The sequence below is a fragment of the Podarcis erhardii genome (assembly GCF_964252035.2).
Source record: "Podarcis erhardii genome assembly, chromosome: Z".
Taxonomy (NCBI): Eukaryota; Metazoa; Chordata; class Lepidosauria; order Squamata; family Lacertidae; genus Podarcis; species Podarcis erhardii.
In genome coordinates, this window is record NC_138504.1 from 2,450,358 (window position 1) to 2,476,456 (window position 26,099).

At 46.7% G+C, this 26,099-nt stretch overlaps 1 protein-coding gene across 3 annotated transcripts in view; it reads right to left on the reverse strand.

Annotated features, from left to right (window-relative positions):
* Positions 1-26,099, reverse strand: part of DOCK11 (dedicator of cytokinesis 11) — a 169,723-nt gene that overhangs the window by 123,473 nt on the left and 20,151 nt on the right. For all 3 annotated transcript variants that reach the window (XM_081846723.1, XM_081846725.1, XM_081846724.1), the window contains exons 4-16: positions 25,445-25,527; positions 23,229-23,298; positions 20,334-20,429; positions 17,150-17,284; positions 16,207-16,384; positions 14,074-14,153; positions 12,763-12,846; positions 12,166-12,306; positions 9,983-10,183; positions 9,059-9,181; positions 8,836-8,918; positions 2,648-2,770; positions 535-611 (exon numbers count right to left, since the gene is read on the reverse strand). In XM_081846723.1, the coding sequence (XP_081702849.1) occupies positions 535-611; positions 2,648-2,770; positions 8,836-8,918; positions 9,059-9,181; positions 9,983-10,183; positions 12,166-12,306; positions 12,763-12,846; positions 14,074-14,153; positions 16,207-16,384; positions 17,150-17,284; positions 20,334-20,429; positions 23,229-23,298; positions 25,445-25,527 (1,474 nt within the window). The remainder of the gene's footprint in view (positions 1-534; positions 612-2,647; positions 2,771-8,835; positions 8,919-9,058; positions 9,182-9,982; positions 10,184-12,165; positions 12,307-12,762; positions 12,847-14,073; positions 14,154-16,206; positions 16,385-17,149; positions 17,285-20,333; positions 20,430-23,228; positions 23,299-25,444; positions 25,528-26,099) is intronic.

Here is a 26,099-nt window from a genome sequence, read left to right on the forward strand (position 1 = left end):
AACAACAACAACAACATCAACATCAACAACATCATGTGGTAATTATGCTAAAATTGTTAAAACTGCAGACTACCCTTTGGGCAAGATGAAGTGACCAACCATTCCTTATCAGCTAAATGCTAAGCCAAAACAGCTGATATCTCAGTGCCTGCCCAGTTAAATTGTATGGCTTTTAAGCCCACATAAATGTAAAAGAGATAAAAACAGATATCCTCCTTGCCTGTATATTGCAATTAACACTGCTGAGCCAAATGACTTTAAAATTATTCAGAATAAAAACAAATTAAAACTAGAACAGACCGCAGAGCTCAAAGACAAGCAGACTTACTTGTCGCCATCTTCACCTAGAACCCCTAGTAATATTTGTGATGAAACTGTGAGAATTTTGGGAGAACCTGCAGGAACCTGTACTGTGTCAGAGATTCTGAGACCTGGACTAGCAATATCATGCCTGAGAATGGGACCCAGCCTAGTGGACTGGGACTGTGTGTACTAAGGCCTTAAGGCAATTATTATTAAAAATTAGTTCCTTACTTGCAAATTCCAGTGGAATGCACTCTAGTGTAATATTCAATTGGCCGGGTATCACTTGGAGTTTTGTCTTTTCTGGTCTGCAAGATAAAGAGGCAAGGAAATAAAGACAGAACAAAAAGTCAGGACAGAAACTGCACAAGACAGCTGGAAATAATTCAGGTGATTCTTTAGCCAGAGGACCAAATTAACCGAGTCCCAAAAAAAGAACATTCAAAAACTTTGTCTTACATCGACAAGCCCAGAGTACAGTGATCCCTCTAATCGCACAAGCAGAATCCCAAAAGAGCTGGTTCAGACCCTAATGCTCACCATCTTCCAAATCATGTTTTGGCATTTTATGAATGAGCCTGTGGCTGATGTGCTCCCTCGCCCCTCCCTTTGAGAACTCTGGTTCAATTAGTTACTTCCTATTTTGTGCCTATAATGGCACCAATAGTTTGTTCTCAATTAGAGGTAGCCAATATGCATCCCTCCCATCATTCCTGACCACTGGTTATGTTGGCTCGCGCTGATGGGAGTTGTAGTCCAACAGTTGTAGTGCATCTGGAGGGGAAAATGTTCAAACTGACTTTTCTAAGAGTCCAGCTCTTGGGTCAGGTGGATGAAAACAAAAACAACTGGGGGGGGGGGAATATCCTGGCCTCCTGCCTAATGAATCTGTAGTAAAGAAGACCCATTTCTGGCTGAGGGGGTCAAGCTGTGCCTGGGCTGGATCACTGCAGGCTGAGGATCCTGTGATGAAACTGTCATTGCCTTATTGCAGGAGCTTGTCAGGCTTTATTCACACCTTATCTCCCTGGAACTCTGGCTTTCTATGTGCAGGGATTTTTCTGGTAGGGAGGAGGAGTATCCTGTCACATGAGTACAGTGGTACCTCTGGTTATGTACTTAATTCATTCCGGAGGCCCATTCTTAACCTGAAGCTGTTCTTAACCTGAAGCACCACTTTAGCTAACGGGGCCTCCTGCCACCGCTGCGCCACCGCTGCACGATTTCTGTTCTCATCCTGAAGCAAAGTTCTTAACCCGAGGTACTATTTCTGGGTTAACGGAGTCTGTAACCTGAAGCGTCTGTAACCTGAAGCGTCTGTAACCTGAGGTACCACTGTATCCCAGGGAGGGCTAGGCCAGCATTGGATGTGTGACCTGTGAATGGTGTGGGGATCAGCTTTGGATTTCTGAAGTTGAGCCTGTTGCTGGGTGATGCCCAGTTGGCACTGAGTCCATGGCCAAGTGGGTTCTGCCTGGTGATGGTTCCCCACTTTGCCCTGCCCAGCAAAGTGAACCTGTCCCTCTTTATTAACTTTCAGGAGGAATTTAAAAACGTCCCTGTCTATCCAGGCATTTGGTGGCTGGAAGACACTGCTTCCTAGCAGCCAGGAAATTCACAACATTGAGAGTATGTGAATGTTTTCAGCTGCTTTAAATATGTTGATATTTTATTTTTAACTGTAAACTAAAGGACCCCTGGACAGTGAAGTCTAGTCAAATTTGACTATGGGGTGCAGTGCTCATCTCCGCGTTCAGGCCAAGGGAGCCGGCGTTTGTCCACAGACAGCTTTCCGTGTCATGTGGCCAGCAGGACTAAACCATTTCTGGTGCAACGGGACACTGTGATGAGTGGTAGTGCATGTAAAACACTGTGCCCTATGGCACTCGTTTCCATAAATTTACCTTTCTGCCACAGCAGTACCTATTTATCTACTCACAATGGTATGCTATTGAACTTCCAGGATGGCAGGAGCTGGTACAAAGCAACAGGAGCTCACCCCGTCATGCTTTGAACTGCCAACCTTCTAATCAGCAAGCCCAAGAGGCTCAGTGGTTTCGACCACAGCGCCACCTGTTCCCTTTACCTTTACCCTGTACTGCTTTAATGCTGATATGTTTGCCACCCTGGGTTCCTTTAGAATGGAGGGAGAGATATAAATTTATTTATTAAATAAATAAAGTGTTCCAACCCGATTCTGAAATTCTGCACTCCTCACTCTTCCATTAGATAACACAACCAAATCTGGCAATGCCTAGATTCAAAGATATGAACATCCTCTCCAGACCCATCTCCCCTTTACAAGAGTTTACAGATCCTTGCCCATCTGGCAGCTGACACTTACTTCTTGTACTCTGCCAACAACTTCATGAGATCCTCAGCAGAGAGTTTGCTGCTGTCTTGCTTATAGATGGGGGAGAACTTCCCTTCAAGGTCCAAGGTGCCCTGGGAGTCTTTGAAGACAGGTCTGGAGAATGGCAAAAGGAAAGCAGAAGGCGCGTGAGGCTGTACAATGCATTGACATTTTGCCCTCCCTTAATATTCCCAACAGTGCCTTTCCTGTGAGATCAGAGCAATGCTTTTGAGGCTTCCCGTTTCTGGGAAAATACGGCTTAAAAGAGAACATGCTGGAAGATCAGAGGGAGGAGACAATGGCGCAGGGCCTTTGAAGTGGTGGCTCCCCATCTGTGGATGTTCTCCCTAGCAAGGTCCACCTGGTGCCTTTTTGTGGACATATTTTCAGCACCAGGAAAAGAATTACCTTTTCCTATCAGGCTTTTGGCAGACTGAGATGATGTTGTTTTGTTACTAGTGTGCTGCCAAAGCTTCCTGTGGCTTTTAGAGGGGTTGTTTTAATGACATGATGTGTTTATGTTGATGCTTTAAAACATGCAAGTTGCTTGAAGACTTTTAGGTTGAAAAGTTATTTAAAAGTCTCAATAATAGTAATAATAATAGAACAGACATGGGGAACTTGCAAAAAACCCCTTCAGATGTTGCTGGACTCCAACTCCCATGAGTCACAGACTGCAGAGCCATTGGCAAAGCCCAGAAACATCTAGGGGGGCACAGGTTCCCCATCCTTTTGTGATCATTCGACTGTACTTTTCAGGCAGAGTGTATCTGGCTCTGCCAGAGACCTCCATACACTCAGCCTAGGCTTGAGCCCAGGGAGGTCACTTTGGTGCTGCTAACACAGCAAAAACAACGCAGGGCAGGGGGTGGGGGGGGAGCCGTTATGAGTTACCAATCTCTGCAGCCACTGCTGGTGTTCCAGTTCTCCACTGGTTTAACTTTGCCACTGGAGCTGAACTCCGTTCTTTTTTTGAGACAGATGGATACCAACTAGAGTCCTGTTGCTTTAGGTGAAATTTTCGCTTTCAAGCCACTAGGGGTCAGGCTCTTCCTAAAAATACCCTCGGTTAGGCTACAAAAGTACCCTCTGCCTGGCTCCCTGTAACTTGGCTTCTTGCAGTGAGGGAACCGCCAGAAGGCCCTCGGCGCTGGACCTCAGCGTCCGGGCAGAACGATGGGGGTGGAGACGCTCCTTCAGGTATACTGGGCCTTTGAGGCCGTTTAGGGCTTTAAAGGTCAGCACCAACACTTTGAATTGTGCTCAGAAATGTACTGGGAGCCAATGTAGGTCTTTCGAGACCTAAAGGACTTTGCATACAGGGCTGCACTACCTAAATACCTTGTTCATGCTGTCGCCGGAAATCCCCCCCCCCCCTTCCATTGTCACAAGTAGTACACAAGCACCACACTCACACATACACGCATCTTCCCTCCCCAACCCTAGAGATGTCCCTTTAGAGGGTCACCTCTTAAAAGCCTTCCGTAAATAAGGAAGCGCTAGCCTGACTTCTTTCCGCTATAGCGCTCCGCATCGCCCTATCTTTAACATGAGTAGACCGGGCGACCAAACCCTGGGTCAGTCAACTGCCGCTTCAACCAATCAGCATTAGCAAACAGTGCCCCTGGTGGCGGCTGCGCTGGTACTGCAGCCGGCATTCGCTGGTTCCCTGTTTGACAGCTCACTGATACAACGTTTCCGAATTCAATCAACCATGACTGATCCAATCAAGACCTTGCTACATTGTTTCCTAAACTTGGGGCTGGTTTGAACTTCAAAGTCTTCGCCGTTTTATATTCACCAAAAATCAACCATACGATGGATTTTCATCAGACCGCTTTTATTTTACTGCATATCGCTAGGACTATCAAAGGGGGGTGGCCTGATGCTGGGCAACCATAATCCTTCGACCGAGCGGTCACATACTCGGCGATTCCCCCGGGTTGACGTGACTACCTTGATAGCCATCGTGATGGGTCCAGACAGGAGGCTATCAAGGACACAATAAAGCTGCACCTTTTAGTGTATTCCACACGAACTCTCACAAAGGACACTTGACCGGATTCCCCTCAGGGGGCAGGAAACTTCGCCCTTCTCCTTTGTTCTTAAAGGTGACTCATGTGGGGAGGGGAGAGGAGGCTCTGGCCAGGTGTCAGGACACTCGGATTACCTGTGTAGCCCCTCCTCGACTCCTCCTAATTTTAATGTAATCATGATGTAAAAATGATGTAATTCTGGGGGTGTAGCTTGGGGGATTAGCAACTAATAAAAGTTAGGGTCGTCCTTTGTTCGGGGCTTCCATCTTGCTTCAGCTCGTGGGTGGTGGGAGTCCTGTCGCGACAGTCTTTCTCTTTAATAAAAACCGAGCCTACTGGCTGCTGTTTTGCTCTGATTTGCTCTGGTTGGTGTCTTCATTTGTCCAAGAGAGCCCTCGGATTTTCCGGCAACAATGCTCTGCTGTGTCTTAGCAAATGTGCCCCCAAAGAAACCACTATCATCGGCTGGAAAGCCCTGATAGTTCTTTGTGCTCAAAGAAAGCAAAAATATCCACCTCTGAAGATGCCTAGAGCAATTCTGCTCAGCTGGAGCTGAGCTGGTAGCTGCCAGATGTTATGGACTGCATTTCATGGCAGTCCCAGATAGCCCAGCTGTAGCCCAGTAATACCTGGGCAGCCAGAGGTTCCCCACATCTGGACTTAATCGTCAGGACCACTAAAGGCAGAAGGTGCCAGTCCTCATGATTAAGGGGCACAAACTTAGAAATGGGTTTTTACTAAGGAAATACATAGAGATCGGGAAGAAACACTGAAAATTTAAGCGTATGTTCAAGCCGCTCCTCTAGGGCCGAAGTTCAATAGTGGAGCAACTGCTTTGCATATAGAAGGGCCCAGGTAAAATCCGCAGCATAACCTGAAAATCTGGAGAGCTGCTGTCGGTCAGTGCAGGCAAAACTGAGCTTGATGGGTCAAGGGTCCCACTTAGTGTAAGCTCCCTATGTTCCTGTGTTCATTCACCTTCCCCGCAGCCAACCTGCCTCTCAGCTGGATTACCATTCCATGACCTCCTCACACTTTCATCAACCTGGTGCCCTCTACCTTGAGGGGCTCCATCTTCCCCCATCCAGGACAGCTGATGGGAGCTGGGAGTCCAAAACATGTAGACAAGACCAGGTTGGGGAAAGCTGATGTGTAAGGGCCACCTTGTAAGAGCAGCCCCCAAGATCATTTTCTGAATTTCTACACCTCCAGCACTATAAAGGCAGGAACCTCCCTATTCCCCACTCTGAGTCCTGCAATGAGCTCAAACTCTAGAACAATTAAAACAGTAAAGCCCCATGCAGCTTAGGCCTAGGCTATCTGAAAGACCGTATTCTCCCATGTAAAACTTTCCTTGCTCTGAGATCTTCAGGGGAGGCCCATCTCACGGTTCCACCCCTCTCCTATGAACGCTTGGTAAGGACGTGACGGAGGGCCTTCTTGGTGGCTGCTCCCAGACTTCTCAGCTCCCTTCCTGGAGAAGCTTAGACTGGCTCCCTCCTTCTTGTCCTTCTGCTGACAGGTAAAGCCTATTTCATTCTGTCAGGCTCTTAGGAACTGACTGCATTTGGTGTTTTTTTTGGGGGGGGGGTTTAAGGAAAGGGCTTTTAAGAGTGCTGTACTGTTTTTACTATCAGTTTTTAAATAGATGTTTTTAATACTGTCTTAATTCTATTAGAATTTAATTACTTTTTAATTATTATATTTTATATGCTTTTAGTGTTTTATTAGTGTGTTTTTTTAATTTGTGTAAGCTGCCTTGAGTCCCAGTCTGGGGAAAAGGTAGCAATGACAACACCCTGCCCTCTGGGAAGAGAGGCACCTTGTTTGGCCACAGAAATTTAAATGCCCCATGGAAATCCATGCGTCCAAGTATATTCAGGATGTCAGTTTGTCATTACAGCTCTGAGCCTGGCATTTTTCCAGACTTCACTATTAATTGGTCAGGTGTGCTCCCTGCCTGCCCCCAATTCTTTTCTTTTTTCAGGCCAAAAGATCAAATTGCAATTAAATTATAAGACTTGCAGGCATTCAATATTCAGCATCTTTTACAAACAGCTGCTATGAGAACTGTGGCACAGATGAAGCTGGGCGTGTGGCCGTGAAGAAGAAGAAGAAGAAGTGTCAAGGAAGCACCAGGCAGAGCCTTTCAGGAGGAAGTTCAACTGACTGGGACTTGAGCAGGCAGCATTCTGCTTGGGAGTCTTCTAGAAGACTCTTTTAAAACACTGAACAAATGAGGATATGGAAAGATCTTCCTTTGGCCTTATTCTAGACCCAGCAGGTAATACTGGGTGCTGCCTGAGGAAGCAGACTTCTGGGAGAAAGAACGTTATCAGGAGAATTCTTGGGTAGGGAGAAAAGATGCTCCCAGAACCAAACATCTGGTGCAACACAGTTTGAGGAAGAGGTGGAGAACCATTTTGGCTCCATGAGCCAGATTCTTGTCAGGATCGGCCTCATGGGCCAAATTTGACAGGTGGGTGGAGCCGCCTGCCTGTCAATAACTCGGTGTCACAATAACATCAGGCACAAGGTGCTTCGAAGAAGGTCTGAAGTCAGGGCTTCAAAGCACATTGCAAGATGCTACTGAAACAACGCTTTCTCACGCCCCTTCATTCCAGCAGGGGATTCTGATGCAAACCCCTTCCTGAACAAAAGGATTCTGCTGCTTCAGCTAGGTGTGCCCCTGTTCCCTGAAGGGAAGAGATGCATGTACTGCCAATGCAATAACCAACCCCACCCATCCGATGAAATTGTGCATCCTGTCAGCTGGTGGGCAGGGGAGTGTGGTTCCAGGGAAAAGGCCTCCTGAACCAAGTTGCAGGCCTGCTTGCAGGCCAGAGGTTCCCCACCCCAATCTGAAGTATGGGTGCAATCCCAGCTGCAGTTTCAGCCAACCCTGCCCAAGCCCTTCAAATCCTCTGCAGCAAACCCTCTCTGTGGCACAACATTGCTTGAACCCTACCCTTTCCACTTGCTAGGATATGCACTGGGGCGTGCAACCTTTCATAGCCCACATTCCCCTTGGGGCAACTGTCTGGGTTTGGCAGGGCTAGAGTTTAAAGTGGTCAGAGCAATGGATATGCATTTTACCCTTGCCTAGGTTCTACATTCACTCAAACACCCCTCTTTATTCTTATCCAGACAAGCAGGATGCATTATCAGAGTCCAGTGAGATATTCCAGCCAGCGAGAAGTTCACCTTTGGTGGACATGCCCAAGGATTAAGGCTTTCTGGGAGATGATATATAACGAACTAAAAAAGGTACTTAAGTACACTTTCCCTAAGAAACCAGAGGCCTTTCTCCTGGGCATGGTCGGCCAATTGGTGCCAAAGAAGGACAGAACTTTCTTTCTGTATGCCACAGCAGCAGCAAGAATTTTGGTTGCAAAGCATTGGAAGACACAAGATCTACCCACCCTGGAAGAATGGCAGATACAAGTAATGGATTACATGGAACTGGCAGAAATGACCGGCAGAATACGAGATCAAGGAGAAGAGCAGGTGGAAGAAGATTGGAAGAAGTTTAAAAACTACCTACAAAACATTGCAAAATCTTTGAATGTTGAGGACACTGAAATGAGAAAAAGAGGTTCAAGTGATTAAGATAAATAAAAAAAAATGAAAGAAGGGATAGATATTGGATGAAAATTTGAATAACATAATATTTGAAGGAATTTTTAAAGGATAAAACTAATATAAATGAATTTGCTAAATTAAATTGGAAGTGGAATACAAGAAAGGAGGGCGGGTGGAAGTCAAGAAAATAAGGTTAAGAACGATATGAATTTGAAAAGAGTCTTTCCTTTTTTCTCTTTCTTTTTTTTCTTCTTCTTTTTTATGTTAAGTATTTGTACTTTTGTATTTTTGTATTTTTGTGGTTTTGTATTTCCCTTGTATTTTTTCTTATTTGTTGTTTATAAGTTCTTTATTGTGAAAATTTAATAAAATATTATTATTATTTAAAAAAAAAAAAAAAAATCCAGCCAGCGAGAAGGATGTGAAGTGAGACTATAGAGAGTGTTTGGACAGCCAGACAGGAAGGGCTCAAGGGCTGCATTTGTTCTGCAGGCCTGGGGTTTCCCAACCCTAAAATGCAGAAACCAGAGGCAGCAAAGTCAAGCAAACACACAGACTGACCTGGCAGCCCAAGCAAAGGGCATCCTGTATTGGCCAAGGCGGCTGCACACCAGTTTTGCCACCTTGTGGACCTTCTGAGCAGTCTGTAAGGCAAGGAACAAGGCAGAGGTGTGGATTTAAGTCAAAACAAAAACCAAGTCTTGAAAACCCCAAAGTAATAAAAGATGGAAGCTCTTTCGAGTCCTACAGCATTACGATTTCACCTAGTTGTGGCTCAACGTACCTTTGTGGGATCGGAGGTCTTGATGTAGGGGTCCACAGAGTGTGTGATGCTTCCTTGGAGCACCTTCTCCACCCGAGCAACAAGGAAAATCTCTGGGTGTGGGTTTGTCACAGAGAAGATCCCCTTGACACACAAAAAAGGAGCAGAGTGTGAGGTCCTAGAAGCAACACAGTTCTGTGGACAAAGGCACAAAACAGGCTGCGCAGATCTGCTCCGTTGGGGAGGAGCCACCTGGCAACTCAACAGAGCACAGCTACATATGCTGGGCAGTAGAGTGAGATATTTCAGGGAGGTGCAGCCCAGTGCCCAAAGAGGAAGGAGAAAGGAAGTGGGATGATTAGGCTGGAGTGATTAAGCCCACCAGAAAAAAAGGAGGCTGGTTATATGATTGCCTGAAAAGACACAGCAACACTTCTCTATTTGACCAGGGAATTGTGGCCAATGGTGGTATTCAGTTCTCAGTGGTGGTGCCTGCAATGTGCAAGGCCCTCCGGTCAAACGTCAAGGAAATAATCAACTATCTGACTTTTAGAAGACATCTGAAGGCAGGCAGCCCTCTTTGGGGAAGTTTTTACTATGATTTAATTTGTTGGAAGCCGCCCAGAGTGGCTGGGGCAACCCAGTCAGACAGACAGCATATTAACAACAACAACAACAACAACAACAACAACAACAACAACAACAACAACAATAATTCAGGTTGTGCATTACACCAAACTCTTCTTCCATAAAGTAGCCAGGGATGAACACACATCCACCTTCCTGGAGGCCAGTCTGGTGTCAGGAGGTGCCCACCCCCCTTGCTGAAACCAGCCCAGGCCTAAAAAGTTCAGCATCACCATCCTGAAGCTCCAATGTGCATTTGTTCATAGCCAGATTGTTTTTATCCATCCTCTGACATGCATAAAACAGTGAGTTCCTTACTTGCTTTACATAGCGCAAGCAGGATTCAGGTATTCCATGAAGAAAGTGGCTGCTAGCACTGTTGTTCTTGGAGTCCTGGGCAGAAGCATTGGGCAGCATCTCCCGTACAGGCAAGGGGTTCAGGTCCACATGGAAATCAGCTGAAATCTTGCAACAGCTTTTCAAATCAAACAGGGCAAGGCTGAGAAAGAATGGCTCCACCTGGATATTGGAAAAGAAATGGCCACATTTATTTACGTTATTTATGCATCTACAACTTCTAAAGAACTGCCATCTCCTATACAAAGTTGTTGATTAAATTGAGGGACTGAGGCTATTTTCTGGGTGCCTTTGGAGGTTGGGGGTTAGCAATGGAAGAAAGAGCATAAGAAGGGGAAAAGGCTCATCTTGTCGAACATCCTGCTTCCACTGTGGCGACATAGGATGCCTGTAGGAAACCAGCAAGCAGAAACTAAGTGCCAGAGCACCCACTCCCCTCTCCTGCAATTTTCAGGATTCAGAAGACCCCAAAAGCAGAGCAGAGTCCTCCGTGTAAGAAACCATTCACAGCCTTAGCCTCTGTGAATTTGTCCAGCCCTCTTTTAAAGCCATCCAAGTTGGTGGCCATAGATTCCTATGAAAGTGAGAAAGGAACTTGAGGACAAACAAGCACTTTGACGAAGGGAGAGAAGAAAGCTGAATTGGGGGAGCTCTTCGCTTCCCTCAAGTGAAGAGCTCCCCCAATTCTTGCCTTTGATCACAAGGTGGTGCTAAACTCTGACTGAAACTCCCCTACAGCATCACAATAATTTTTGTTGGCATCTGTCTGTGTTGAGAGACAATGGAGTGCACCTCTGGGGCTGAAGTCAAACCACTGTGTGAGCAGCACCAAAGTGACCTCCCTAGGGTGCAAGCCTGGTAAGTGTGTATAGAGGTCCTGAGTTGCCCAGATGACAAGACCCCCCTCACGGTCTCGCTGATGTGGTCCAAAAGGAAGAAGAGCAATACCTTTGGCTCTGGAGTAGCCGGAAGGAGTTGTACCAGGTACCACCCAACCATTGCTGGGACGCCACTCTGGATTTGTGTAGGGTTCTCTCCTTAGCTTTTTCTTTTCCCAAAGATATCCCACAAGGCAGCAGACATTTATGTTGGACCAGAGTTTCCCGTCTCCTAGATGGGCTCCCTTCCCAGGTGGACGAGCCCCATCTGCCTCTCACTTCCCTCTACAGCACATGTAGAAACCACCTTCTTGACTGTTGGACCCACTTGTCCATTCAATCTGCCAGAGCCTGCCTTCGCATGCAAGGAAGTCCCTAACTCACTGAGGGTTGGAGACCAATAGACTCCCCTCACCTGATTTAGCCAGCTAGCTGAAGTTGTTCCCCGGTTGTGACCATTGTCACATGAAGGGTGGGGACCAAAGATGGCCAAGCTACCCCAGAAGGAAATGGATGCGGCCCCCAGCAGAGGTACTACCCCTCCCCATCACCAATAAATACCAATTCGCTGAAAAGGGGGAATTGGACAAATAATGCAGGTGGGGATAATGGATAGCATTAGTGGTGGCAAGGAAGACATTGTCTCCCCACATCCCTCCCTGCCTGTTTTTAAAAAGTAGAAAAAGACCCCTCTCATATGACCACAAGAAGAGCCTGCTGGATCAGGCCAAGGACCCATTATTCATCCAGCGTCCTTTTTTCTCAGGGGCCAACCAGATGCTCATTATGAGAAGCCCACAATCGGGACCTTCTGGCTTTGAAATGCTTCTTGCTGGGTGCCCAATCGTATCTTTTTGGAGAATGCTGATTATTTTCACACCAGCTTAACAAAATTAATTTGATTGCTGGTTTTAGCTATCTCTTGAATTGTTTAGTAGGTTGTTTCTATTGTTACACACATTCTAGCTATTTTCGCAGCCTGTTCTGTGAGCTGCAACATTGAAGAGCAGGGACTACCTGTCTTAACTGAGTGACCTGGCGGGTGCCCTCCTCATGCTGTTGGACTACAACACCCATCATTCCTGAGTGTCGGCCATGCTGCCTGGGTCTGGAGGGAGATGGAGATGTGTAAGGCCCACAGTTTAACAACCCCTGGTTGAAATTAATATAGCTGACTACATGGAAGACTTCAGCAGATAATTTCTGGAGGTTCTCCGACAATGTATAAAAGCACTTGATCCCTGGAGGATGACAGCCTATGCGTACGTTTGTGGGCGGGCCCTCAGATTGGTCGCTCAGGTGGGCAAGAAGGTTGAAGGTCAGGGCGTGGCAAGTCACCAGGAAACGGCGGCTGCATTTCTCCTCGAAAGGTTTCACGTCCGGTTCAATTCCAGAGAAATCTAACCTCTAAGGAAAGAAGAATATCGTATTTGCATTTTGCTCACAACTTTCTCAAACCATTTAGGAGAAGGTCGATTCCTGAAAGATGGCTGCATTTTGAGAAGTTACCCGTGTCTGTCTCAAAACGAGGAGTGAATTTCTCCAGTATCCCTAATCACGACTATCACGTACAAACTCACTAGGGAGCAAGTTCCTCAGGAAGCAGGCATGACTTCCTTCAAAGTGAATATGCAATGGATTGCACTGTAAATTGATTTAATGAAAACAAATGAAGGCAGCAATTCTGTGAATGTGAGAGCCGGGTGGAAGGTAGCTATCCCTGGGAGTACATTTTAATTCCTCCCACTGGAGAAGAACCAAAGGCTTTTCAAGACACACGACACACAGGAGGTGCAGTTTTCCACTGAGCGAAACACCTCGGGGCCTCCTGCAAGGTGCTGTCACAGCTGCTGAAGGGGTTACCTGAACTTCTGGATCAAAGGAGAAGAGGTTCTGTCTCCCATCATGCCGGCTGAGCTTGTTCAGCTGCTCAGTTTCCCTTCCATACTGAAACAGAAAAGACATGCATCAGCAGAAAGGTCAGAGGAAGGAGAGAAAGTGTCACCATCCAGAGGTGGCTTTTGGTGAACAGTGCAGAGACAGAACAGAGTTGCTTCTCATTTTCTGGGTGGGAAAAACATACAGGTGATTGGAGTTGCCTGGGTCTGAGAAATTCAGAGCAACATATTGTATTTACGGTAATTCCACAATACTTTTTATGAATGATTTGTCTGCTGGCTGTTGAGGCATTTTGCTACCCTTGTTTACCTTTCCTGCCCCAACCTGGCCACAGTGATCCATGCAATGTTCACCTCCAGGCTTGACTACTGTAATTCGCTCTACGCGGGGCTGCCCTTGAAGCTGTCCCAGAAACTCCAGTTTCCGGGGTGCAGAATGCTGCAGCGAGGCTCCTCACGGGGTCTCTGCCATGGGAGCATATTCACCCAGTGCTTTTCCAGCTGCACTGGCTTCCAGTGGAGTACAGGGTCAGATTTAAGGTGCTGCTTTTGACCTTTAAAGCCCTTCACGGCCTAGGACCCTCGTACCTACGGGACCGCCTCTCCCGGTATGCCCCACGGAGAGCCTCAAGGTCCATATATAGCAACACCCTAGTGGTCCCGGGCCCTAAGGAAGTTAGATTGGCTTCAACCAGAGCCAGGGCCTTTTCAACTCTGGCTCCGGCCTGGTGGAACGCTCTGTCTCATGAGACCAGGGCCCTGCAGGATCTGATTTCTTTCCGCAGGGCCTGTAAGACAGAGTTGTTCCACCTGGCCTTTGGCTTGGAATCAATTTGATCCCCTTCCCCTCTTTCCTATTTCCTTTCTCCTTCTGTGATGGAACTCCTATTTGGGGACTTCCCTGGCTTTTTTCTGGCCCATGTAGGACCAGTCTGGATAGTTGGCCTTGATGAGGACTTGACGTTTTCATCCCCAAAAAAGTTTTTTATTTGAGCTTCTACTGAAACGAGGCTGCATTTTAATGTTGTATTTTAATCTTGTTTTTAAGTTGTATTTTAATCAATTGTTTTTATACCTTGTGTTAGCTGCCTTAAGCCCAGTCTTGGCTGGGGGGGGGGTAATAAATAAATTGTGTGTGTGTGTGTGTGTGTGTGTGTGTGTGTAGTGTATTTTCATGTGCTTTTTCCTGCTATGGGCCAGGAGTGCTGCAAAGTTTGCCTGCCCCTGCTTCCTCCCTTCCCCCGTGATTTGCAGATAATGCAGACGCCAAGACTACCTTCATCAGCTCTGGGTGCATGCTCCTCTCCAAGCTCTCCAGGATGTTCTCTGACTTTCCTTGGCTGCTCAACTCATCATCTGTAAAGTCACAAAAAGCAGATGTTGCAAGTGACAGCAAAGGCGCCCGGCCAGCCCACTCATGTGCAGCCATTCCCATGGGGGCTCCGCCACAATTACAATGCTGGGAAATTGGACGGGGGCGATTGGAACCCAGCCAGGGGATTCTGATCCAAGAAAAGAGGTCATGTTCCAGGAAATCTCTCTTGTACGCAAAATGCTCAGGTTATGGAGACACCACCTCCGCTCATCTGTCAGCGGTGCGCATCTCTGCTCAAGGAGTTGTTTTGAGTGCAGAAAAGAGTGCACAGCTGGTTGTGCAATGCAGAAGCAGGCAGGAAGAGGGGAGGGCATGCATTTTACAATCTTTGCACGACACAAGGAGCTTTAAAATTTTGTTTTACAAGGGCAGACTTCTAAGGGCCTTTTGTATGTGTGTGTGTGTGTGTGTCTTTAGATCCAAGGTTCTTTGGCCGAGTCTATAATTACATGGCATACCTATCTTGATTGCTTGTATTATACCTTGGTAATTGACACAATTGATGGAAGCTGGTTTGGCAAGCAGAGGAACACTTGACAAAGGGGAAATGGGAGAGATGGCCCTGATGACATGGGCTGCAGGAGTAGCTCAGAGGCACATCTAGTCTCGCAGAAGGAAGCAGAGCCATATTAAGCATATTTTCTCTAATTAGAAGCTATGGAAACCCCTGCCTTGCCAGGATACAACAAATCGTTCAACACTGGGTGAGCACAGTCATACATCAAAATATTATTTCCTGTGCTCTTGAGATGTTCCCAGCACATTCTCATCACAGGCAGTTGACTTGTCTCCTGGGCTGAAATGAGGGATGGCAGGGGACTTGTTCTGCTCATTTGCAGCAAAAGTTGATTGTGCACAGCCCTTATGGGCTTGTACCTGTGCCATCATGAAGCTGCTTACAATGAAACAGTCACCATTTTAAAATGGGAGTCCTCTACTTCCTCAGCGCGAGGCATGAATGAAGAGTTGATTGCCTTAATGTATATAGGGCACTTGGATTTCTTGTGGGGAAGGAGCAAGGCAGACATGGAAAACTGCCTTATACTCAACCAGACCACTGGGTCTACCTAGCTCAGTCTGCACTGACTGGCAGAAGCTCTTCAGGGTTTCTGACAGGAAGCCTCTCCCAACCATGCCTGGAGATGCTGGGAATTTAACTTTAGACCTTCTGCACGTAGGGCAGATGTTCTCCCCCAAGCTGCATGTAGGGCAGATGTTCTCCCCCAAGATTTGTTGATAAGGATAGCTGCTGCGGAAGGGATGGGTGGGTAGAGAGAAGGCAGTGAGCTCTCTCCAAGAGACGAAAGTGAAAGCAAAGCTTTCTCTTCCTAAAGCATGCCTCCATCTATCTTCAGAAAGTAAAATACCTCCCAATAACCATTGACTTAAAGGCCAAATGGCACTTGGCAGAGGAAACAGCTGCGAGCCTGGCACAGACTAAAGTCACAGCTTTTGCAAACTATAGGAAAATCAGCTATGTATCAGAATCCCATTAAAAAAAAACAAAACTCTGGGAAAATACCTCAAAGAAGGGAAGGAGAGGTTTCTTCAGAATAAGAAGAATAACTAACTTTCCAGGGGGCAACTAGCTGGTGGTGGCCATGGCCAGAAGCAAAGGTGGGCGGGGCAACAAATGTAATTTTTACATTTGCACAGTAGGCTAGTTTCCTGCTTTGCAAAACTAGATGGCCCTTGGGGTTCCTCGCAACTCTACAGTTCTATGATTCTACACACCCCTCTGTCCTGCACCCAGCCAAACAGGAAAGAATCATAGAATTGGAAGGGACCATGACAGCCATCTAATCCAATCCTTGCAAATGCAGGAATATTTTGCCGGACGTGGGGTTCAAACTCATGACCCTGAGGTTACGAGTCTCATGCTCTACAGATGGAGCTACAGGGCCAGTGAAGGGTGCAACCTCTGGGTGGTCACAAGCGTCAGGCAGGGAGGCCCCAAGGGCCACATTTGCCCACCAGGTCCGAGGCTCTCCCCCACACCACTGCGCGTAGGTGCCATCTCTATCACCAACAAACCTGGAATGGATTCCACAGCCTCCTTCTTCTCTTGCACCAGGCTCTCCGCGTTGACTTGGATGATCTTCCTCAAGGTGACCAGCCACTCCTCCATCTCCGGCTCGCTTTCAGCTGCCAAGTAGTGGCTGTACTTGTCCAGCATCTTGAGCTCAAACGCGTGGCGCCGCATTTTGGGGCACTGCCAGAAGATGGGCAGAACTTAGTGTGCTTTTAAGTCAGTAGGAGGTGCTGAACTCCTTTTGCTGTCTATGGGAGCGATAGAGACTGCCTATAGGTAGGTGGCTGTTTAATTAGAAGCACTTTCCAGAGCCCAGATTGGGAGTCGGGTTACAGCTCCTGTCAGTCTTGACTATGGAAGCAGGTAGAAGTTGGATTCAGTTTGCATTTGAAGTCAAATTTATCAAAACTGCACTTTCCGGAACTGTATGGGAACGGAAGCACAGCCTACCTTTGCAGTTCACATTTATCTGAATCTTGCAGTTCTCAAACCAAACAACATTTACAAAAATGCCCATATATTGGTGGGGAAGATGTGTATAAAAAATGAATATAGCAGTGAAAATAGCATACAAAAACACATTGTAGAAACCGCTTGCATAAATGGGTACATTAATCAAAACTGCTGACAAAAATGTGTTGATCTGGAGAAATGCTGAAAAACATTCATGAGGTGCTTCTTTTTAAATGCAAATTGCTACAGAAACCTGGGCAACTTAAGATTGAAAAAAATGAGAAATGGAGAGAACAGCCACTGACAGATCCTTCCATCCCTAGCCCTGACCACTGGCCATGCTGACTGGTGGCTGCAGGGCAGCAGGCTCCCCTTTTCTGGACTGTGGTTTCCACTGAGGTGGTCAACCTTTATTTGGCCTGTACCACTCAAAACTGTGTGTGGGGAGGATTCACAGGTTGGAACACTTCCCCATGCTTTGCAAGCGTTTACCTGCACGACATCAATGCATGAATCCAGAAAGATGCAGCCTTTGGATTCCTTGGAGACCTTTTCATCCTTGTAGGAGTTCAGGATGTAGGAGCCATCAGAAAGTTGTGTCAGGTAGAAGTACCTTCTCTTGAACACCTGCTCACCGTTGCAAAAGAAGGGGGGGAGAGAAGAACTAAGAAATTATATTTCTGCTTCACTGGCACAGTGCAAGATCAATTTCTTTAGCACTATTGTCGCAATCACAACAGATTCTGTAAAGCTGAGCTGTTGTTTCCCTACCAGCACCCCTTGTTTTAATGAACAACACAGACTTGAGAGCTTTGATCTGCTGCTTAGCTTTGGAAGGCAGGGACAGTCCTGACACTTAAACCAGCTCTTGCATTTCCTGCAACTGGGCAACAGCTTTGCACTGGCCTGCAGTCTGCATGCTGAAATTTGTTCTCCAGCACTGACAATCTGCAACTTTCCTGTGGCATCACAGGCCTCAGCACCAGAAGGAGAGTTTGGGTGCCATGTCTCTCTATAGTTGGATGGGACACACCTTAGAGCTGGGGGGGCGGGGTTCCTAATGCAGCCCTAAAACCTATCCAGCCTTGAACTCTCACAATTCCTTCCACTTGCTTGGATGGAGGGCAGAGGCTTGTTGAGTGTGTAGAAACTAGCATAATGTACAGAAGTAAAATATATGTATTACGCATTCTGCTTTTGATTCTGGTCCCAACCACCACTGGCGTGGGGCCACTGGAGTTCCATGCCACCCGTGGAAGCAAGACACCCCCTTCAGGATCAGGCGGGTGTCTCTTTACAAGAGCTGCAAGGTGGGGAGGGGGTGAGCGCCATCCACTTCCTAAATGGAAGAATACTGTGCTGGATGGCTCAGGACTTGGAGAGGAGTGCTAAAACTGGAAGAGGTTGTGCAGTTCTCCTAGTAGGCAATTGCTTGCTAGCCAAACCTGTAGCTTCATTTGCTGATGGCTGGAAGTGACTACATTGGTTTTATTTTATTTTTTTAATTAGCAACCTCAGCAGCTCTGCAGCATAAAGTGCGCTACTAGCTAGGGAGGTTGAATGGAACACCTGCCACTTGACAGGACCATTGTGCCTGCAGTCCAAAGATTCAAGAGCCGAGTCCGATGTTAGTCACAGATCTCCTGCCTTCCAGGCCTGTGTGCACAGTTCGGTTCTTGAGCTCGTACTGTGGGTGCAACACACCGCTCTGCCCCTGCCAGACCAACTCCCCTGCTCCACTGAGATACAGAAAGAGCATGAGCACACTTTTTCAAGCAATTTGGTCAGAGCCAGGAGAATCAATCTGTGCCTCAAAAAACACATAGAGCTGAAAGAGGAAGCAGGAAAGAGCTTCACCCTTCCAACTTTCTCCTTCAGCTATAGGGAGAAAAAGGTATGCCCCCATCACAAGCACCCGTGCTGTTTTTCAGCTGGGGAGCACCAAAGCACAGTTCCAGCACCCCTCAGGTTGGTGCCATTACAGGCAAATGCTCCCTGTACCTGCATCTTGCCTTTGTGTACTTCTGAGAAGCCCAAATGAACATTTCAAGTCAAAACAGAAGCTGGCCAGATCTACGACTCTGCCTTGGTCCTAGCCATAGTTGGTCAAGCTACGGGAACGGGGCCAATTCGTATTCCCCTTTCTCCAATCCATCTCCTGTTTAGCAGTGGCGGGCTTTAAGCTTTCTAACCAGGCCTTCCGTTGCACAGGCATGTTTGAGCAAGGGCCTTTCTGAGCTGCCCTGGCCATCCACCAGGATCTAAGAGAACAAGGGAGATGGGGGTGCATTTACCTGACCTGCACCAGGACTAGGGGTGACCCCCAAACAAGGTGGGGAGGCAGCCTGATGTAGGTTTTAACATCTCTGCGGGCAGTAAATGTGGGTGTTGTCAAAGCGGCATCTGTTGAGGGCTGCCCCGATTAGCCTGGTGACTTAATGCAACAACTTCATGGTGAGTTCTGGCACCTATTTTGGGGGGAGGGAAAGTACTGCCCCTCATCACCTCCTGATCAAAGGGGTGGTGGATGGTAGAGGGTTTCAGGGGTTCATGGGCACCAGAAGAAAACCTCAAGGATGTCATGCTGGTAACCTCTGACGCATACCTATGGAAATACGGTTTCCAGGATGCTGTTCATGACATGCAGAGCAGTGGATGAGAGATGGGGGAGGCCAGCAAATCCCACATGTTCCCCACTGCCTGGCAACCCCACTGATCTTGGTGCCTACGAGTTTCCTCAGAACTGGGAAAAGGAGAGTCTGCTGTGCTCTGTTGCCACCCCTTTTTCTCCATTGTGTGTTTTGTCCTGATGCTACTGTGGATAAGGCATGGAAGGGATTTTTGCTGCAGGTGCTTGACGACAACAATTAATACCACTCAAGGTGAGCACATGGATGCTCTGGGGAGTGTGGGGCTGAAAGGTGTTAAGTTACTCAAGAGTCACAGAGTGAGCATCTGTTGGCACAAAGTGGGGCCCTCTTTATGTGAGAGAGAGAGGGAGGGAGGGAGGGAGGGGCTGGGCTGCCATAAGTCAAGTAGGGGGTGGTGAACTGCTGATAAAATCATTGGTTGTTCAATTTGCTTGAATGTTTTGATTGTTTTTATCCAGGTATTTCATTAAATTGGAAATACTGGTTTTTGTTTCATAATTATGCTTGTGTACCTGCTGACGGAATTGCTGTTTATTGGTCCTCCTGTTTATACAATTTCATAATGTGTGTGTGTGTGTGCGTGCGCATTCCTCTTTCTGCTTTTATTACTTCGTTCAATGAAGAGCGAGATATAAATATTGCAAACAAATAAGTGAAAAACTCCCCCACCAGTGTTCTTCCCATGCCCCTTTTCCAGAGTGACCCTAGGAGCCAGTCCTCAGAGGGTTGATTCACTTCCTCTCACTCTTGACTGGCTCCAAAGGGCAAGAAGACCTTTTCCTTGGGGGTTTAAAAGCTCCACTTTCCTGTTGGTTGGGCAGCTCTAGGGTGCTGGGTGCTGTGGAAGGGGTATCTGCTGCAGAAACAGTAGCAAGTCTTTCACACCCACACACCCCTTGACCCCGTGCCACTAAACCACTGATAGAACCCCCAGACTTGCAGGCCTGGGTCCTTTGAACCTGTTTCCCCAGGAAAATGAAAATCAGACTCTTGTGCAAGGTGCGAGCACATACAACACCTCTCACCTTCATGGTGACCGTAATAGTGCTGTTGACATTGGCCTTGTACAACCAGCCTTGTTTTATCACGCCACCCTTTTGCGAGCATAGTGACGAGGAATCCTGGAAGAGCAAAAACAAAAGAGTTACTGCAATTCAAAGAAGGAGCTGCACTAAATCACACCAGGCACTGCTTTTCCACCCTTGCCTTCCTTGAGCTGGTGCCCTCCAGATGTTTTGGACCATGAGAAAAGGGTCTGGCAAGCAACGCAAGAGGTGCAACGGGAAAGAACTGCCTCTTAGTAGTTCCATCACCCTGAGAAGTTTGGGCGTGTGGGTGGGTGTGGGTGTGGCATACCCCACATTCTCTGTGGCAGCCCCTATGTTGTGGGATTCCCTTCTCACAGGGGTGCACCTGGTTCCTTCACTATAAAGCTCTCAGCAAATGCTGAAGACTTGCTTCTTTACCCTGGTCTGCAACACCTGGGAGTTGTTTTTTTCGGGACCCACCCTATTATGGCAAATGTAAAATGTTTTAACTGCTTTCAATTCTGAATTTTAAATTGCTGTCGTCTGCCCTGTGACCTGCTGGTGAACGGCAGGTAAGAAATTTAATAAACACTGATGGCGGTAAAAATAATAATAGAGGTTGCTCTTGTATTAGGAACTAGTGTTTAAAATCTAGCCACCTCAGATACCTTTGAGTTGCATGTCTCCACACAAACACCCACCCGGTGGTTCATTTCTGTGTGTGTGTGTGTGTGTGTGTCCCTTGTATGACCTTGTTCTGCTGCTCCACCAAGGGAGTGTACAAATTCAAAGTGTACAAATCAGCATTTGGTCACACATGTGAAAGGAGGGATGTGGAATCAAAAGCCTACAAAGGAAGCAGCTCTCTGAATGCCTTCTGAATTTACAGTTACACAAGGAAAAGGAGCCAAACTGAGGTCCTACTCTGAGGGCCTTCTGGTGGTTCCCTCACTGTGAGAAGCAAAATTACAGGGAACCAGGCAAAGGGTCTTCTTGGTGGTGGCGCCTGCCCTGTGGAACACCTTCCTGTCAGATGTCAAGGAAAGAAACTATCTGACTTTTAGAAGATGCCTGAAGGCAGCCCTGCATCAGGAAGTTCTTTATGTATGATGTTTTAGTGTATTTTGTTGGAAGCCATCCAGAGTGGCTGGGAAAAACCCAGCCAGATGGGCAGGGAATAATAATAATAATAATAATAATAATAATAATAATAATAATAATAATAATAATACTTTCAACAACTCCATGGTAAAAAGTGGGGGGGGGGGTGAGTCTGCATTTAAATGGGAATCAGGACTTGCTGGATAAACCCTAATTGGATTTTTCTTAGTGTAACATTCCAGAACAGTTTAAAGAATGTATGGGAATAGGACGTATTCCCCCTTACAGAAAAATTGATTGACCAATTAAGGCTCACCAATTAAAACCAATTAAGATTGGCAAGAGGAACAAGGCGCAAATATACCTTTGTGGGAGAATGGTGGAGCTTAATTTCATTTACAAATTCTCCAGGAAACCAAAAGCCAGTTCCAAAGGTTTATACTAACTTGTGGATCACTTAATAAGGGTGTGTTTTACAGGTGCAAAGTGCCACAAGTTGTGTTGTATGCATGGGAATACAGGTATGCATTTTGGAGGCTCTCTGGGAAAATTTTAATTTAAAAATGAAAATGAAAAGGGGTTGGGAGGGGAATGCCCTGTTTGCACACCTCGGTCTGAGATGAGCAGACGTGGGACAGCATCAAGGCTAATAAAAATAATAACAAATTTTTATTTATATCCCGCCCTCCCCAGCCGGAGATGGGCTCAGAGCGGCTGACAACAATAAAATAATACAGCATTCTAAAATCAATTCATTATAAAATCAGTTCAAATCAAATTCATGGCACCCATTGGGCTAGAATTAGGAGCAGCGGCTACAGGAGGAACTGTTTGGGAATAAGTGTCCCACTGCAAAGGGGGAGATTCCAGATTAGCTTTAGATTAATCTATCCGGGATGCCTGTTACGGCTTCTAAAATAAGGTAACAGAACTATTCTTAGATGTGGCAAGCTGCTTCTCATTCTCTCTCTCTTTCAAACCACCTCTGCAATCTGGCAGGAGTTAGACGTTAATTCGGCAAACAATTGTTTCCCCAAAACAATTTGCTTCTGTGATGTGGAGGCAAGGACGTAGGAAACCCTTCCCAGGAGATAAACCACCAGGCTCAGTCCCTCCTACACCCACAGATGCAGCTTTTCCCCAACTGGGGCTACTTCCAATTGCAGCCAGTGTGGTGCAGAAGTGAGAATGCTGGACTTAAGATGACAGAGACACAGGTTCAGTTCCCCACTTAGGGTGACCTTGGGGGCCAGTCAATCACTGCCTGCCTAACCTGCCTCTCACAGGGCTGACATGAGGATACAGTGGGGGAGAAGGAGAGCCATGTACACCACCTTTAGCAACTTGGAGGCAAAGTGGGGATGTAAATATAATAAAAATAAAGATGTCCAGGTTTAGAGCCTGGCTAGGGAGAGAACTGGTGTTTTCCAGGAAAGAACTGGTAGGTTGATTAGCTAAGCATCCACTCCTGGGCCCTGCATAAAGGATGGTTCCTTTGCTTATTTACTTCTGGGAGTGTATACAGGCGTCTGGTTGGTAACTTGGAAAGCAGGATGCTGAATTGGCCTGAACTGGCTGAAAAGCCCTTCTTAAAATTATGTTCTTTGTTGCTGGACACTGGCTTTGAGCACCTGGAAACACCACACGAATACTGAAAGTTGTCATTGTTGTTCTGTAACAATTGAAACTTTTAGCAAACAAGCTTCCCTTGGTATATGATTAGGAAAGCTTTTGAGTTACACCGAGCACTTCATCGGCTACCAGACAAAGGGCTGACCCTTTTCTCCTCACCTCATCTTTTTCAAAGTCTTCATCAATTTCAAACACGTGGTTTGGAATCTTGTCGGGGCTGAAGGATTTGCTAAGAGAAAACACACACAAACACACATTTATTTTATTTTTAAAAGAAGCATTCATTAATGTTTTGCCCAACATGGCTGAATAACAAATGAATCCATAGATGGAGCTTCCAGAAAGGCATATGGGCAGAGAGGACCCGCTCTCTCGGGGGATGGAGCGACTTCGGAGGAAGGTGAGATAAGCAAAACTTTTTGTTTAGGCAGCTCTACCCAGACAAGTAATTTTCATAGAATCATAGAATCATAGAGTTGGAAGAGACCACAAGGGCCATCGAGTCCAACCCCCTGCCAAGCAGGAAACACCATCAGAGCACTCCTGACATATGGTTGTCAAGCCTCTGCTTAAAGACCTCCAAAGAAGGAGACTCCACCACACTCCTTGGCAGCAAATTCCACTGTCAAACAGCTCTTACTGTCAGGAAGTTCTTCCTAATGTTTAGGTGGAATCTTCTTTCTTGTAGTTTGGATCCATTGCTCCGTGTCCGCTTCTCTGGAGCAGCAGAAAACAACCTTTCTCCCTCCTCTATGTGACATCCTTTTATATATTTGAACATGGCTATCATATCACCCCTTAACCTCCTCTTCTCCAGGCTAAACATGCCCAGCTCCCTTAGCCGTTCCTCATAAGGCATCGTTTCCAGGCCTTTGACCATTTTGGTTGCCCTCCTCTGGACACGTTCCAGTTTGTCTGTGTCCTTCTTGAACTGTGGTGCCCAGAACTGGACACAGTACTCCAGGTGAGGTCTGACCAGAGCAGAGTACAGTGGCACTATTACTTCCCTTGATCTAGATGCTATACTCCTATTGATGCAGCCCAGAATTGCATTGGCTTTTTTAGCTGCTGCGTCACACTGTTGGCTCATGTCAAGTTTGTGGTCAGCCAAGACTCCTAGATCCTTTTCACATGTACTGCTCTCAAGCCAGGTGTCACCCATCTTGTATTTGTGCCTCTGGTATTTGTGTATTTTAGTATGGGTAATTGTTTTTAAACTGCTGCTTTTAGTTGGATTTTGATAAATTGTATGCCAACTTGTTTTTCATGTCTGATCAGTATTTTTAAATGAGTATTTTATACTGTGCAGCAGCCGCATCTGATGTGAGGCAGGCACCTTCACTGCACTCTTCACGGCACCTGCCGGAAACATTTTTGCGTATGCAAGCCGAATCCGGATGCGTACCAAGCTTACATGTGTTTGAATCAGATGTTTAACTGAACAGTGATGTTAATTATTTCTTGTATCTGTTTTTTTTTTTAACTGATAATTTCATTCTTTTATTTCTGTATTCAAGGGATTCTTTTTACAATCAAATCTTATAAATAGTAAATACTGTTTTAGGTTTTAGGCTTAGAGGATTTTGCTGATTAAGAGGTATATAAAACTTGCAATTTTTTAAAATTATTTTTAGTGTTAGCTGAAAGGCAGCAGAGACACCTCTGAAATGAAGTCAATGAAACAGAAATACAGTGGTGCCTCGCAAGACGAAATTAATTCGTTCCGCAAGTTTTTTCTTCTTGCGAGTTTTTCGTCTTGCGAAGCACGGTTTCCCATAGGAATGCATTGAAAATCAATCAATGCGTTCCTATGGAGACCGTCCGGGGACAGAGGGGAAGCGCCGCGCACCTTCCCCTCTGTCCCCGGACCTGTTTAAAGCAAGGGGCGGCGGGGAGAAGATTGCTTCTCCCCGTTGCCTGCCCCGCAATTTCCGGGGACAGAGGGGAAGGCGCGCGCACCTTCCCCTCTGTCCCCAGACCTGTTTTAAAGCAAGGGAAGGGGCAGCGGGGAGAATCGCTTCTCCCCGTTGCCGCCCCTTGCTTCAAAAGAGGTCCGGGGACAGCGGGGAAGACGTGCTGCGCTTCCCCGCTATCCCCGGAGCTTGCGGGGCAAGATTCGTTTTGCGAAGCAAGCCCATAGGGAAATGCGTCTTGCGAAGCGGCTAAGAAAACGAAAAACTCCTTCGTCTAGCGAGTTTTTCGTCTTCCGAGGCGTTCGTCTTGCGGGGCACCACTGTACTACCAAGACCTGGGTTGCCTTTTTGAAGGGGAGGCGGCTAGAAGGATGTTTAAGGAACTTCTGAACATCCGGGTTTCGACATCCTACTGAAAGGAAAGGCTGTGAAGAGGCTGATTTCCCCTGGGGAAACACTTACCATGGCAGCATTCGGAAATCCCCCGAGTAGTCCTCATATTTGTAGTTCACTGTGTGCCAGTCTGAGCTGTAGGTTTTAATGCACTGTGAAGGAAATTGAATGCAAGGCGGTTAAAGTTCATAGCTGCCTTTGCTGCTAAAGACTGCAACAAAAACCAGGATTATAAACTTCAGTATTCCAGGGTTGCTAATTCATATATGAGGAACTACAAAATTAGATACAGGAAAGATTCACGTGGGTGCTTTGCTTCCTGCAGAACTCAACTGCCTCAAACTCATGTTTTGCACAATTTAATCTTCGCCCATTCTTTCAGTTTAGCTCAGTGGAACAGCATGCATCCTTCCCAGGAAGGCCTGGGATACACTTGGCTGAAACTCTGGATAGCAGCTTCAGGGTAGACAATACTGAGGAAGAGGGACTAAAGTCCTGGCCTGGTGTAAAGCAGCTTCTATGTTCCTGTATACAGAGCTACTACATAGACTCACACTTGGTGGCAGAGCTTCTGCCTTGCATGCTCCTTGGTAGGTCCAGGGTGACTCCTTGTCTGAAACCCTGGAGAGTCAGTGTAGATCAGGAATGGGGAATCAGTGGCCCTCAATATAGTGTTGAGCTACAACTCCCACCACCTCTGACCAAAAGCCATGCAGATGCTGGA